The 13614-nt window shown below is 49.0% G+C and overlaps 1 protein-coding gene across 1 annotated transcript in view; it reads left to right on the forward strand.

Moving 5' to 3' along the window:
• The window catches only part of GNS (glucosamine (N-acetyl)-6-sulfatase), a 72956-nt gene that overhangs the window by 42457 nt on the left and 16885 nt on the right, over positions 1-13614 (forward strand). Inside the window, exons 10-11 of the mRNA XM_033948032.1 lie at positions 11799-11900; positions 13319-13429. Of these exons, the coding sequence (XP_033803923.1) occupies positions 11799-11900; positions 13319-13429 (213 nt within the window). The remainder of the gene's footprint in view (positions 1-11798; positions 11901-13318; positions 13430-13614) is intronic.

Below are 13614 nucleotides of genomic sequence, written 5' to 3' on the forward strand. Positions count from 1 at the left end.
GGTCAGAAAGCAAAAAGTTTAATATGTCCAGAATGAAGAGAAGTGGAAGTGGGTTTGGGGGGAGGGGGGCAAGAGGTGTTCTTTGGTTTGGAGGGAAGACGCAAAGTAATGCTGATAACACAAATTCTGTTACGTCCCTTCTGGATTCCAAACACTAGGTGTCCAATCCCAACCCGCGAGTTACAGTAATCCCAACACTTTTTTATGAGCACATGCTCTACCCGCTTAGCCTGAGAGCTAGCAAATATATTCAATTACAATTTCTGCAGGCAATCCATGAAAAAGTCTTTTGCCAGTTGCTCTGCTTCTATTTCTTATTTGTTCACCTAAAGTTTATTTTCTCGATGGCTTCAGTGCCTTGAGACCCCTTCCCAGTGGTCCCATGTAGAAGGAAAGAACGCAATCCTGCAGTGCCAGACTGCTGTTTCACAGAGAAACCTTGTTGGATCCGTGAAGCCAGTCTGCTGTGTGCCACCTTTTCTAAATTCGGGGTCCCTTCCCCTGGGATGTTTGCTTGCCTGTTGACCTTGTCATGGGTTTCAAGTGCAGGCTGTATGCATCTAGAGTGAAACCAACCCAGGTATTGAGGCACAACTGCGTGGTGAGAATCCATGGGGGTGGAGGTTGTAGTTGGTGTCTGGCTGGCTGGCATGCCGAAGACTAAGAATGTTACAATGCCCCAAGGTGCGACCTCATCTGGAGTATTGCTTTCAATTCTGGTCTCCTTATTTCAAGAAAGATATAGTGACGCTAGAAATAGTTCAAAGAAGAGCGACCAAGATGATAAAGGGGATGGAATGCTCTCGTATGAGGAAAGACTAAGAAGGTTAGGACTCTTCAGCTCAGAAAAGAGACGACTGAGGGGGGAGATATGATTGAAGTCTACAAAATCCTGAGAGGAGTAGTACGGGTACAAATGGATCAATTTTTCACTCTGTCAAAAATTAGGGGACACTTGAAGGTACACGGAAATACTTTTTAAACCAATAGGAGGATATTTTTTTTTTTTTACTCAGAATAGTTAAGCTCTGGAAGGCATTGCCAGAGGTTGTGGTAAAGGCGGATAGAGTAGCAGGTTTTAAGAAAGATTTGGACAGTTTCCTGGAGGAAAAGTCCATAGTTTGTTATTGAGAAAGACATGGGGGAAGCCACTGCTTGCCTTGGATTGGTAGCATGGAATGTTGCTATTCCTTGGGTTTTGGCCAGGTATTAGTGACCTGGATTGGCCATTGTGAGAACAGGCTACTGGGCTTGATGGACCCCATTGGTCTGACCCAGTAAGGCTATTCTTATGATATTTCACTCTGGTTATTTGTAGAAGTTTTATGAGGCAGAAATCATTTTCTTCCATTTAGCTGCTGTTTAAAATTGCTGACAGGCATGGCAGTGCTGAACTGTGAGTATCCTCCATTATCCCAGGACAAGCAGGCAGCATATTCTTAACGTATGGGTAACGTCACCGACGGAGCCCCGGTACGGACCTTTTTAACTAGAAAGTTCTAGTTGGCCGCATCGCGCATGCGCGAGTGCCTTCCCACCCGACGGAGGAGTGCGTGGTCCCCAGTTTCTTCGTTTCCGCGGAGCGAAAAAGTCTCATGTTTTTCAATGGCCGTTGAAATCACTAGTTTGCCTTCCCGCTCGCGTATTTTTCCGAATTTCTTCCTTTTTTCCCTTTGGATTACTTTATTTTTCCTTAAAAAAAAAAAACTCGTCGAGTTTTCTTTATTTTTTCGAGCCGGCCCCGGCGGGGCCTGTTGTCACCATACAGGCCTCCAGCTTTGATTTTGCGGAGGCCGTGTTTCCCTTCATGCCCCCTCAACCGGGTTTTAAGAAGTGCCAGCGGTGTGCACGCCCGATCTCTCTCACAGACCCGCACAATTGGTGCCTCCAGTGCTTGGGTCCAGAGCATCGGGCTGACACCTGCACCCGCTGTGCTACGCTTAAAAAGCGCACTTTGAAAAATAGGCAGATCCAGCAAAATATTTTGTTTGGTACCGGATCTGCCATGGAACCTGCCGCGACGTCGACGGCACCCCAAAAGTCGGCACCGACGACATCGACACCACCGGACCCTTCCTCGGGGTCGTTGGGCCTAGGTAAGCCGGCTAAGAAGCCTTCCACTTCCCTCGAGCACCCTCCTGCCACGGTTGCGACACCGGCCATTCCGGCGCCGCACCGGCCCCGCAAACGCTCCGCTCTGATCTCGGTGAGTGCCTCATCATCGGCCTCCTCATCGCCGGAGCGTAGAGCGGCACCTATGGTACCGAAGAAGAAAAAAGCGGTACCGGTGCCTCCCCTGGATGACCGCATCGCAGCCATACTCCAAACACAGTTACAGGAGCAGCTGCAACAACAACTCCAACAACTGTTGCCGGCGTTGCTGGCACCGCACCTTCCGGTACAGGACCGGTCCGAGCCTCGCACTGTCCAATCGGTGTCGACCCCCTCGGTACTGACTAATACCTCCATGCCGGTGCTCTTGGCCGAAACACCTACGGTGCATACCCGTGCTACTGCCGACCCTGTCCGGTCCCAGGAACGACATCTGTCTTCCTCACTCGGTACCGCCTCAGTGCGCTCAGGCAAATCTCTCTCAAAGACCCGCCATGCAGAGCCCTCCACGCCGATGTCCAAACGTACGCACCCCGACGTTAGGGACCCAGACTTGTGGGAAGACTCCCCTCACGGTACCGAAGAGGACGCTTCGTCAACCGACGAAGAACCCTCCATGACCGACACCGCCTCCAAACCAGAGCAATCCTCTTTCTCTAAATTCCTTAGGGAAATGTCAGCAGCTCTTTCCATCCTCTTAGAGTCCGACTCTAAAAAGTCTCAGGCTTTCCTCGATGCCCTAGACTTTGAGCAACCTCCCAAGGAATTTCTAAAGTTGCCCGTCCACGACATCTTACGGGAAACTTTCTATAAGAACTGGGAGACTCCCCTCACTGTTCCCGGAGCCCCTCGTAAATTGGATAGCTTGTACCGGGTTATCCCAATCCCAGGGTTTGACAAACCTCAATTGCCGCATGAGTCCCTCCTGGTGGAATCTACTTTGAAAAAATCTCAGGGTTCCAGTGTATATGCCTCCACCCCTCCTGGCAGAGAGGGAAAAACCATGGATAAATTTGTAAGCGCCTTTTCCAAAATTCCATGCTAGCCAATGGAGCCAACAACTACACCTTCCACTTCTCCTTCTACATGAAGCATCTGGTGCAACAGCTCTCCTCCTTACAGAAATATCTTCCTGAACGTAAGGTCCCTCTGTTCTAGCAACAAATTTCCAGCCTCCTCCAACTCAGGAAATTTATGGTTCGCTCTATCTACGACTCATTTGAGCTGACCTCTCGCGCCTCTGCCATGGCGGTGGCCATGCGCCATTTGGCATGGCTGAGAGTCTCTGACCTAGACATTAACCACCAGGACCGCCTGGCTAACGCACCTTGTCTGGGCGATGAACTCTTCGGAGAGTCCCTGGACTCAACAACCCAGAAACTCTCAGCACATGAGACCAGGTGGGACACTCTGATCAAACCTAAAAAGAAAACTCCACCTGCTTGTCCCTACAGACAGCAGTCTTCTTACCAGTGTAGGTTCTCGGCCAGACCTCTCAATCCGCCTCAACAACAGTCTCGCCGTCCTCGCCACCAACATCAGACTCAGGCTCGCCCACAGACTCAACCTGCCAAACCTCCTCCTTCATCTAAGCCGTCTCAACCCTTTTGACTCTTTTCTCCAGAGCATAGCCATTCTCCCACCATCGCTGCCTCTCCCTCAACCTATCGGAGGACATCTTCAGCTTTTCCTCAGCCGTTGGGAGGTCATCACTTCGGACCAGTGGGTCCTCAACATCATTCGCCACGGCTACTCTCTCAACTTCCAGACTCTTCCACCAGACCATCCTCCCGTAGAGTCTGCTTCTCACTCCTCCCAAACCCCCCTCCTCCTGAGGGAGGTCCAATCCCTCCTTCTCCTCAATGCCATCGAAGAGGTACCTCCGGACCAAAGGGGTCAGGGATTCTACTCCCGCTACTTCCTGGTCCCCAAAAAAACAGGAGACCTTCGTCCCATCCTCGATCTCAGGGACCTCAATAAGTGTCTAGTCAAAGAGAAGTTCAGAATGCTCTCCCTAGCCACGCTTTACCCTCTTCTCTCCCACCACGACTGGCTATGCTCCCTAGACCTCAAGGAGGCCTACACTCGCATTCCAATCCATCCGACTTCACGTCGCTACCTACGGTTCCAGATACAGCATCATCACTATCGGTACAAAGTGGCCTCGCATCATCGCCCAGAGTGTTCACCAAGTGCCTTATTGTGGTGGCGGCCTTCCTCAGGTCTCACGACCTTCAGGTGTTCCCCTACTTGGACGATTGGCTGGTGAAAGCACCTACGTCTCCGCTTGTACTTCAAGCCACTCATCACACCATCTCGTTCCTCCATCTCTTGGGTTTCGAGATCAACTACCCCAAGTCGCATCTGCTTCCCACACAGCGACTTCAGTTCATTGGAGCAGTTCTCGACACCACTCTAATGAGGGCATTTCTCCTCTCCGACCGCCATCGAACTCTGCTCCACCTCTGCCATCAGGTGCTCCTTCAACACTCTATTCCAGCTCGGCAGATGATGATCCTCCTGGGCCTCATGGCCTCGACGGTCCATGTACTTCCTCTGGCGCGACTCCACCTCAGGACACCTCAGTGGACTCTAGCCAACCAATGGTCACAGACCACCAATCCTCTTTCTCATCCCATCTCTGTGACATCGTCTCTTCGGCAATCTCTTCAATGGTGGTTGAACTCCTCCAATCTTTCCAGGGGTCTACTCTTTCATTTACCCTCTCACTCCATGATCATAACCACAGATGCCTCCCCCTATGCATGGGGCGCTCACCTGGGAGATCTTCGCACCCAGGGACTCTGGACCCCTCAGGAGCGTCAACATCACATCAACTTCCTCAAACTCAGGGCCATGTTCTATGCTCTCAAGGCCTTCCAGCACCTTCTCTACCCTCAGGTTCTTCTCCTGTGCACAGACAACCAAGTCGCCATGTACTACATAAACAAGCAAGGCGGCACCGGATCTCCCCTCCTCTGTCAGGAGGCCATCCGCATCTGGACCTGGGCCACGGCCCACAGTCTCTTCCTCAAGGCTGTCTATATCCAGGGCGAACAGAACTCCCTGGCCGACAATCTCAGCCGCATCCTTCAACCTCACGAGTGGACCCTGGATCCTCCCACACTCCACTCCATCTTTGCTCTCTGGGGCACTCCTCAGGTGGACTTCTTTGCAGCTCCTCACAACCATCAGCTGCCCCAGTTCTGTTCCAGACTCTTCTCTCCTCATCGTCTGGCCCCGGATGCATTCCTGCTCGACTGGACAGATCGGTTCCTCTATGCCTTTCCTCCCCTACCTCTGATGTTGCGGACGCTCTTCAAACTCCGCAGGGACAGAGCCACCATGATCCTCATCGCCCCTCGGTGGCCTCGCCAACACTGGTTCTCCCTCCTGCTTCAGCTCAACTCCAGGGAGCCCATTCCTCTTCCTGTGTTTCCTACTCTACTTACACAGCAGCATCAGTCTCTACTACATCCCAATCTGTCCTCGCTCCACCTGACAGCTTGGTTTCTCTCGGGCTGACCTCTCCAGAGAATCTGTCTCAGCCTGTCCGTCGTATTTTGGATGCTTCCAGGAAACCGGCCACCCTCCAATGTTACCATCAGAAGTGGACCCGGTTCTCCTCTTGGTGTCTCCTTCATCATCACAATCCCACCTCACTGGTGGTGGAAACTGTACTGGACTATTTGCTCTCTCTCTCCGACGCTGGCCTCAAGTCGACCTCAATCAGAGTCCACCTCAGTGCCATCACTGCGTTTCATGAGCCTATCCTCGGAAAACCTCTTACGGCTCATCCCCTGGTTTCCCGGTTCATGAGAGGCCTCTTCAATGTCAAACCACCTCTGAAGCCTCCTCCAGTCGTCTGGGACCTGAATGTGGTTCTCTCAGCCCTCATGAAACCTCCATTTGAGCCTCTTGCCACAACTTCACTCAAATTTCTTACGTGGAAGGTGCTTTTCCTCATTGCCATCACCTCTGCCAGGAGGGTTAGTGAGCTGCATGCACTGGTTGCCGACCCACCTTTCACTGTTTTTCACCATGACAAGGTGGTTCTGCGTACCCATCCTAAATTTCTGCCTAAGGTGGTCTCGGACTTCCACCTCAACCAGTCCATTGTATTGCCTGTTTTCTTCCCTAAGCCCCATTCCCATCCTGGGGAACAGGCGTTACACTCGCTGGATTGTAAGCGTGCCCTTGCATACTACCTGGATCGTACCAGGGCTCACCGCTCGTCTCCTCAGCTCTTTCTGACCTTCGATCCCAACCGTCTAGGTCGTCCTGTCTCTAAACGGACGCTTTCCAACTGGCTTGCTGCCTGCATCGCGTTCTGTTATGCTCGGGCCGGTCTCTCACTGGAAGGTGCTATCACGGCCCACAGGGTCAGAGCTATGGCTGCTTCTGTGGCTTTCCTCCGCTCCACACCTATCGAGGAAATCTGCAAGGCTGCCACTTGGTCCTCAGTTCACACGTTCACTACTCACTACTGTCTGGATGCCTTCTCCAGACGGGATGGACTCTTCGGCCAATCTGTGTTACAAAATTTATTTTCCTAATGGCCAACCATCCCTCCTCCCTCTCTGTTAGCTTGGAGGTCACCCATACGTTAAGAATATGCTGTCTGCTTGTCCTGGGATAAAGCACAGTTACTTACCGTAACAGGTGTTATCCAGGGACAGCAGGCAGATATTCTTACGTCCCACCCTCCTCCCCGGGTTGGCTTCTTAGCTGGCTTATCTTAACTGGGGACCACACACTCCTCCGTCGGGCGGGAAGGCACTCGCGCATGCGCGGTGCGGCTAACTAGAACTTTCTAGTTAAAAAGGTCAGTACCGGGGCTCCGTCGGTGACGTCACCCATACGTTAAGAATATCTGCCTGCTGTCCCTGGATAACACCTGTTACGGTAAGTAACTGTGCTTTATTTCCTATGGGAACTTTGGGGGTAGCTTCTGGATCGTTGTTGGTCGTTTTTCAATTTGTGAGGGTAGGGTTCAGGTCCCCCACCTCCCCAGATACCAAATCGCTATTTTTATTTTCGGGTTTTGTTGTTGCCATTTTTGGTGTGATTTCGCTGACAGCGGTCATCTTGGATTTTAAATGATCTTTTTTTCTAAATTTTATTTCTGCCTCAAAACCCCTCGATTTGATTAAAAATCATTTGGGATGGACTCCCCAACCCCTAATCTGTTGAATGTAGACATTTATTGCATCGGATTGGTGCCAGATCATTGATAATGTACTGTGTATTGTAGCGTGCTGGGGGAGAGTGTGACAGCTTCAGACTTCGCCTCCTCAGAGTACTCTTGGGCTAGGGAGCTGGCCTGGGTCCGTGCCTCTGGCAGAAAATCTCGCCCAGAGGCCATCCTGGTGTCTGGCACAAAACGCCTACATTCTGAATCTGGGGACTCTCTTGGCATGGTGCATGTACCTCAGCAGACTTCCATAGTTGTGAGGTGGGTCTTTTCACTGGATTTTATTCAGCTTCTCTGAAAGGCATATTCTTCAGACCCCACTTGTTTGATGCAGCCAGCGGGGCTCATTGGTTGTTAGTCTGTTACGCCTGTGGTGGATCTTCGTGTTCAGGAGCCCTCTCATCTGGCTTTGGCAGACCTCAATTGCAATAGTTGCCATACAGATATCATGACTCTTCTGTCTTCTGACACTACTTCTATATTGGATCTGGCTGATACCCTTGTTGGGACTGGTCACCTCGGCCGCCCTGAGCGTCTAGATTTGAGTGATGACCCTTCTGTCACAGATTTTTCAGCAGGCTTTTGTCTGACTTTTTACTGCTACTGTTCTGAAAGAACTCCATTTGGATTCTCCACTTCCGCTTCTCAGGCTTCGGTCATGGACCGTTCTCCTGTGCCTTTGTTCCATCCCATCCATAGCTTCCTGGTCTGGTTTCAGCACAATGTGATACCCCCAGAAAGCTCTTTCCGACCTCCTAATGTTATGTCTAAGCTTTATCCCCTGGATCCTGATCTGAAAGAGCTCCATTTGGATTCTCCACTTCCACTTCTCAGGCTTCGGTCATGGACCATTCTCCTGTGCCTTTGTTCCATCCCATCCATAGCTTCTTGGACTGGTTTCAGCAGAATGTGATACCCCCAGAAAGCTCTTTCCGACCTCCTAATGTTATGTCTAAGCTTTATCCCCTGGATTCTGATCTGAAAGAGCTCCATTTGGATTCTCCACTTCCACTTCTCAGGCTTCGGTTATGGACCATTCTCCTATGCCTTTGTTCCATCCCATCCATAGCTTCCTGGACTGGTTTCAGCAGAATGTGATACCCCCAGAAAGCTCTTTCCGATCTCCTAATGTTATATCCAAGCTTTATCCCCTGGATCCTGATCTGAAAGAGTTCCATTTGGATTCTCCACTTCCACTTCTCAGGCTTCGGTCATGGACCGTTCTCCTGTGCCTTTGTTCCATCCCATCCATAGCTTCCTGGTCTGGTTTCAGCATAATATGATACCCCCAGAAAGCTCTTTCCGACCTTCTAATGCTATGTCTAAGCTTTATCCCCTGGATCCTGATTTTCAGCAGGTTTTTGAACAGCCTGAGATAGATTCCACTGTGGCACAGATTATCCAGCATGCAGCCCTCCCTAGTAATGGGAGAGTGAGGTATCCAGACTCTGAGGATTGCAGGGTGAATATTATGTTACAAAGAGTGGCATCTTTAGGTATCCAAGTGGCTGTGGCCGCTTACTTTATGCGCATGCCTGTCATTCTCGCCTGCGCAGTATGTTTTCTGTGGAGGTACAAACCTGTCCTCCACTGCTGATGGTTAGTGTGGATTATGTGCCAGAGGCCCTTTATGATCTCATTCGAGTTCTTAGTACATTCTCTGCTTGTGCAATGTCTGCATGCTAGACTCTTTAGATGAGTCTTTGGACTGGGGACGCTGCCTCAAGGGCCTCCTTAAGCCGATATCCTTTCAAGGACCAGCTTCTTGTTAGTACAGGTCTGGATGACCTGTTCACAGGTGTTACCAAGCGCCGCCCTAAGTTTCTCCCTGAACAAGTTTCGCCAGATGTCGGGAGGGGATCGTTGTAGAGAATGACACGGGGACAAAACTTTTCCTCATTCCTACGGGAACTCATTTTCCGTCCTGTCCCTGCGTGTTCTTTTCCTGCCCCTGCCCCATTCCTGTAAGCTCTTTCCTCATCTGCACAATCCTCCAACACTAAAATCATAAGTGTTGGAGGCTTGTGCAGTTAAGGCAGAGCTTACAGGAATGGGACAGGGACAGCGACACAACTCGCAGGGACAGGGGAAATTGAGTTCCTGGGGGATGGGGATAAATTTGTCCCAGTGTCATTTTCTAGATCGTAGTGCTCTTCGTTCCTCCCCTTGGTGTTATCGGGGACCTACAGGTTCTTCCAGAGACATTCCCAGGGCTATGCCTCTGTTACAACAGTTCCAATTCCGGACATCCTCAGGCCTCAGGTCCCCCGTGCGGTGGCTGTACCTAAGAAGCTTCGATGACGCCAAGGTTGGGCATGACTTCCTCATATCGGAGGCCGACTTCTCAGTTTTATCAGGAGTGGACTCAACTTTCTTCGGCACAAGTTAGACCTCCTTTGCCTGCCTCTGGATTTGTTTCTGGTCTCCAGCAAGTCAACCGGAACTGAATCGTGATACTCTGCAACACCTCTTAGACATCAGGATGCTGAAACCTGTTCCAGAACATGAATTGGGCTTTGGCAGATGCTCTTTATACTTCATCATGCCACAGAAAGGCTTGGCGGATTAGTAACCCTTTCTGGATCTAAAGTCTGTCAACCGCTTCTTGCGGATTCCTTTTTTCCACAATTTATTTAAGAGAAGAAAGGGTTTTGGATAAATTTAAGAGCAAACTTAAGGGTTTTCTTTTTAAAGATGGATTAAATGAATTGCCTATGCCTTTAATTCATCCTTAATATTATAATGAGTGTCTTTCCCCTTTCCCAATGTGTTATTTACCTTAATCGTTTCTTTTTGAATTAAATTGTATTTCTTCTCTAAACTCTCCCTATGTTTGACCTTGTATGTATTTATTGAATATTAATATGTTTAGTAATAGTTTTGTTAGTCTGTTTCCCTCGACTGTAATTTTTAATTGTACATCGCTTAGAATTTGGAATAGGTGATTAATCAAATTTTATAATAAACTTGGAAACTTGGAGTGCATGGTGATAGCAGCTGTCTCTCCAGGAGAGTTTCTAGCATCTGTGGATCTCTCAGCTTACCTCCATATTTCAAGCTACCCAGAGCATCGCCAATTTATGCATTTCCATGTTCTGCAACTGCATTTCCAGTTCGTAGCTCTGCCCTTTGGTCTCATGACGGAGCCCCACACTTTCACCAAGGTGATGGTAGTTGTGGCGGCTTTTCGCAAGCAGGGGGTCCAAGTCCATCCTTTCTTGGACAACTGGTTGATCTGGGTGCCATTTTGTCAAGTGTGTGAAAATGTAGTGGGGATGGTAGTGTGTCTTCTGCAGGTGTTGGCAAGTTCAGGAAGAGCTGCATGGTGTCCTCCCAGTCCCTGGAGTATCTGGGCCTTCTCTCTGTCTCCAGACAGGGTTGTGTATGTCTTCTGAGGCATGCAGACAGAACCTTCAACAACAGCAGTTCAGAATTTTCCTGAACCGTCAGCTCCCTCGGCCTGACATTATCTGCAGATACTGGGGTCTCTGGCAGCCTCCTTGGAGGTGGTCCTCTGAGCCAGAGCGCTTATGCGCCCTTTACAGGAGTCCCTCCTCTCTCGGTGGCTCCACAGCGTTTTCCCCTTCAGATACCATTCCCCTGGATGGTGCCAGCTAGCAGCAGCTTGAGCTGGTGGCTTCAGGGGGAGGCTCTCTGCCAGGATTGACTGCTTCAGATTTTCGAGTGGATGATTCTTATGACAAATGCCAGCCTGTTGGGTTGGGGGCTCACTGCAGGGACTGCTCCATTCAGAGGCAGTGGACTCCTAATTCTGAAACGTTGTTTGATCAATCGTCTGGAGCTTTGGGCAATTCGGCTGACGCTACTCGCTTTCCAGCCCTTTCTGAAAGGAACAGTGGTGTGAGTTTCTCAGGCTAAGGGGGTGGAGCATGTGCTCAGAAAAGTGTTGTATTTCTGCAATGCCCAGATTGCGGGTTGGGATTGAACACTTAGCTTATGGAGTCCTACAGGGACTAATAGAAGATTATAAAAATCAAAGGTATAAACCTAATCTTCAATTATGCTGAGCCTTGTGTTAAGTCAGGCTGTGGTCTGTAGATCTAGAACTGGACTACAGGAGAAAATAGAGCCAAAGTGGGTGAGAAGAAGGCGCACTAAAAGAATGATGTAAGTATTGAGAGGAAGGAGTTTATGTACACCCTTCATGTAGGGTGGGAAGGGGTGGAAGAGAGTATGAGTTTAGTGGATTACCCAGTCTGTGAACGAATGCACCATCGTACTGATCCATCTTTGAAGATGTTTCAGAGCAAAGAGATGGCTCTTTCATAAGTGCTACTTAACCCCCCTCCCCAAATAAACACTGATACATCATGTGTGCACATGTAAGGGTAGATTATGTACTTATTTTTCAAGTACCTTTCTTATTTCTAATCTTAATGTATATTTTCTGTAAACCGCTTAGAACCTAACGGATGTAGCAGTATATAAGAAATAAATTACATTACATTACATTACATTACTTCTTTCCTAGGAGCCAGTGCTGAACATTGATCTAGGACCAACATTCCTGGACATTGCTGGGATTAATGTGTCCCAAACCAATATGGATGGGCTGTCGATGCTCCCCTTGCTGGTAATGTTCTTCCTTTTCTTGTAGTAGTATTCTGCTGTTGCACTTTGCAGTAGAGAATGACACGGAGACAAATTTTTCCCTATCCCCACGGGAACTCATTTTCCTGTCCCGGCGCGTTCTTTTCCTGCCCCATCCTGCAAACTCTGTCTTCATTTACCCAAGCCTCAAACACTTTAAAAATCTTAAGTGTTCAAGCTTTGTCCGGTTAAGGTAGAGCTTACCAGAATGGGACAGTGACAAAACTCGTGGGGACGGGGAAATTGAGTTCCTGCGGGGACAGGGAAGAATTTGTCCCCATGTCATTCTCTACTTTGCACTTTTACTATCTGTCATAATGTACCGTATATACTCAAATATAAACCGATCCGAATATAAACTGAAGTACCTTCCCCCCCTCCAAGAAAGGGTGAAAAAGGGTTGACTTGAATATAAACCAAGACCCCCCAAAATCTCAGTTTATATTTGAGCATATATGGTATGAGGAGTCACAGGTACAGCAATATTTATTGTATTGAAGAGGGTAAAGGATGGGAGGAAGGATCTGGTTGTTAGTCCAATTTAAAATATAGGTTTGAACAACTAATATACTTTTTTGTCCGAGAAAGTTCAGTCATGTACTTTTCATCTACTTTCAGTCATTATTATTTAACTTATTATTTCACTGTTTTTCTAAGAATCATGTGCATATGCTCAAAGCTGGTCGGTTCCCATCCCCTCTAAGATGCTCAGAGGGGGGTGGAAGCTGGCAGGCCTTGAATATGCGCAGATGCTCAAGGCCCTGCAACCAGATCAACACCTAATATTGGCGGCAGCATCTTTTTTTTTTTTTCCTTCACCAGCTGTCGGCTGGGGGGGGGGGGGTGCATAGAGGGCAATGGCATGGGTCATCTTAGGGGTGGCAGTATTGCGGTGCCGGTTTTCTTCCAGGAAGGAAAGCATGTGACGGGGCAAAAGTGCAGGTCATTTTGAGGGTAGTAGGATAGTGGCACTGGTGGTCTTCAGTGGGGGAAGCGTGTGATTTCAGCGCTGGTGGGGGCACACATGGAGGGCAACGGCATAGGTCATTTTTTTTTGGGGGGGGGTAGGGGTGTGACTACTGCAGTGGTGATGGTCATCAGGGATTGATGAGAGGGCAGCAGCACCAGTGGTCGGGTGGTGGCTCAAATATAAACGGAGATCCTCATTTTTGGGCCATTTTGTTGGCCCAAAAATCTCAGTTTATATTAGAGTATGTACAATATGTCTGTGACAGTTTCACAGCTGCTTTATAAACTTTGTACAGTGATTCTGCTCTTCTTTGTAAATTCCTGGTACTGCAGGATCCATACTCCTCCTTTCAATAAAGGCATCCTAAGCTTCCCTGTTTCATCACCTCCCTCACTAATGCTGTGTGTTTGTTTGTTTTTTTAATTTCTTAGCTGACCTCAGCAAGGAACATTCCCTGGCGCTCTGATTTCCTGGTGGAATATGCAGGAGAAGGATACCCAGACCAGGATCCTTCCTGTCCCAAGCTTGGCCCTGGGGTGTCTGTGAGTACCAATCACTTCAGGCACATAAGAGATGAGGCTCTCCCCATCCTGGGACTAAATCGCCATCTGCCACACAGCTATTCTTGCTCAGCCTGATAATTCAGCCATGTTGCAGCACTTTAAGCAGCTGGCAAGATTTTAGTTTAGAGATTATAGCAACTTTTGGTACTAGAGAGCTATGATGA

Source organism: Geotrypetes seraphini, chromosome 6, assembly GCF_902459505.1.
Source record: "Geotrypetes seraphini chromosome 6, aGeoSer1.1, whole genome shotgun sequence".
In the NCBI taxonomy this organism is placed as follows: domain Eukaryota; kingdom Metazoa; phylum Chordata; class Amphibia; order Gymnophiona; family Dermophiidae; genus Geotrypetes; species Geotrypetes seraphini.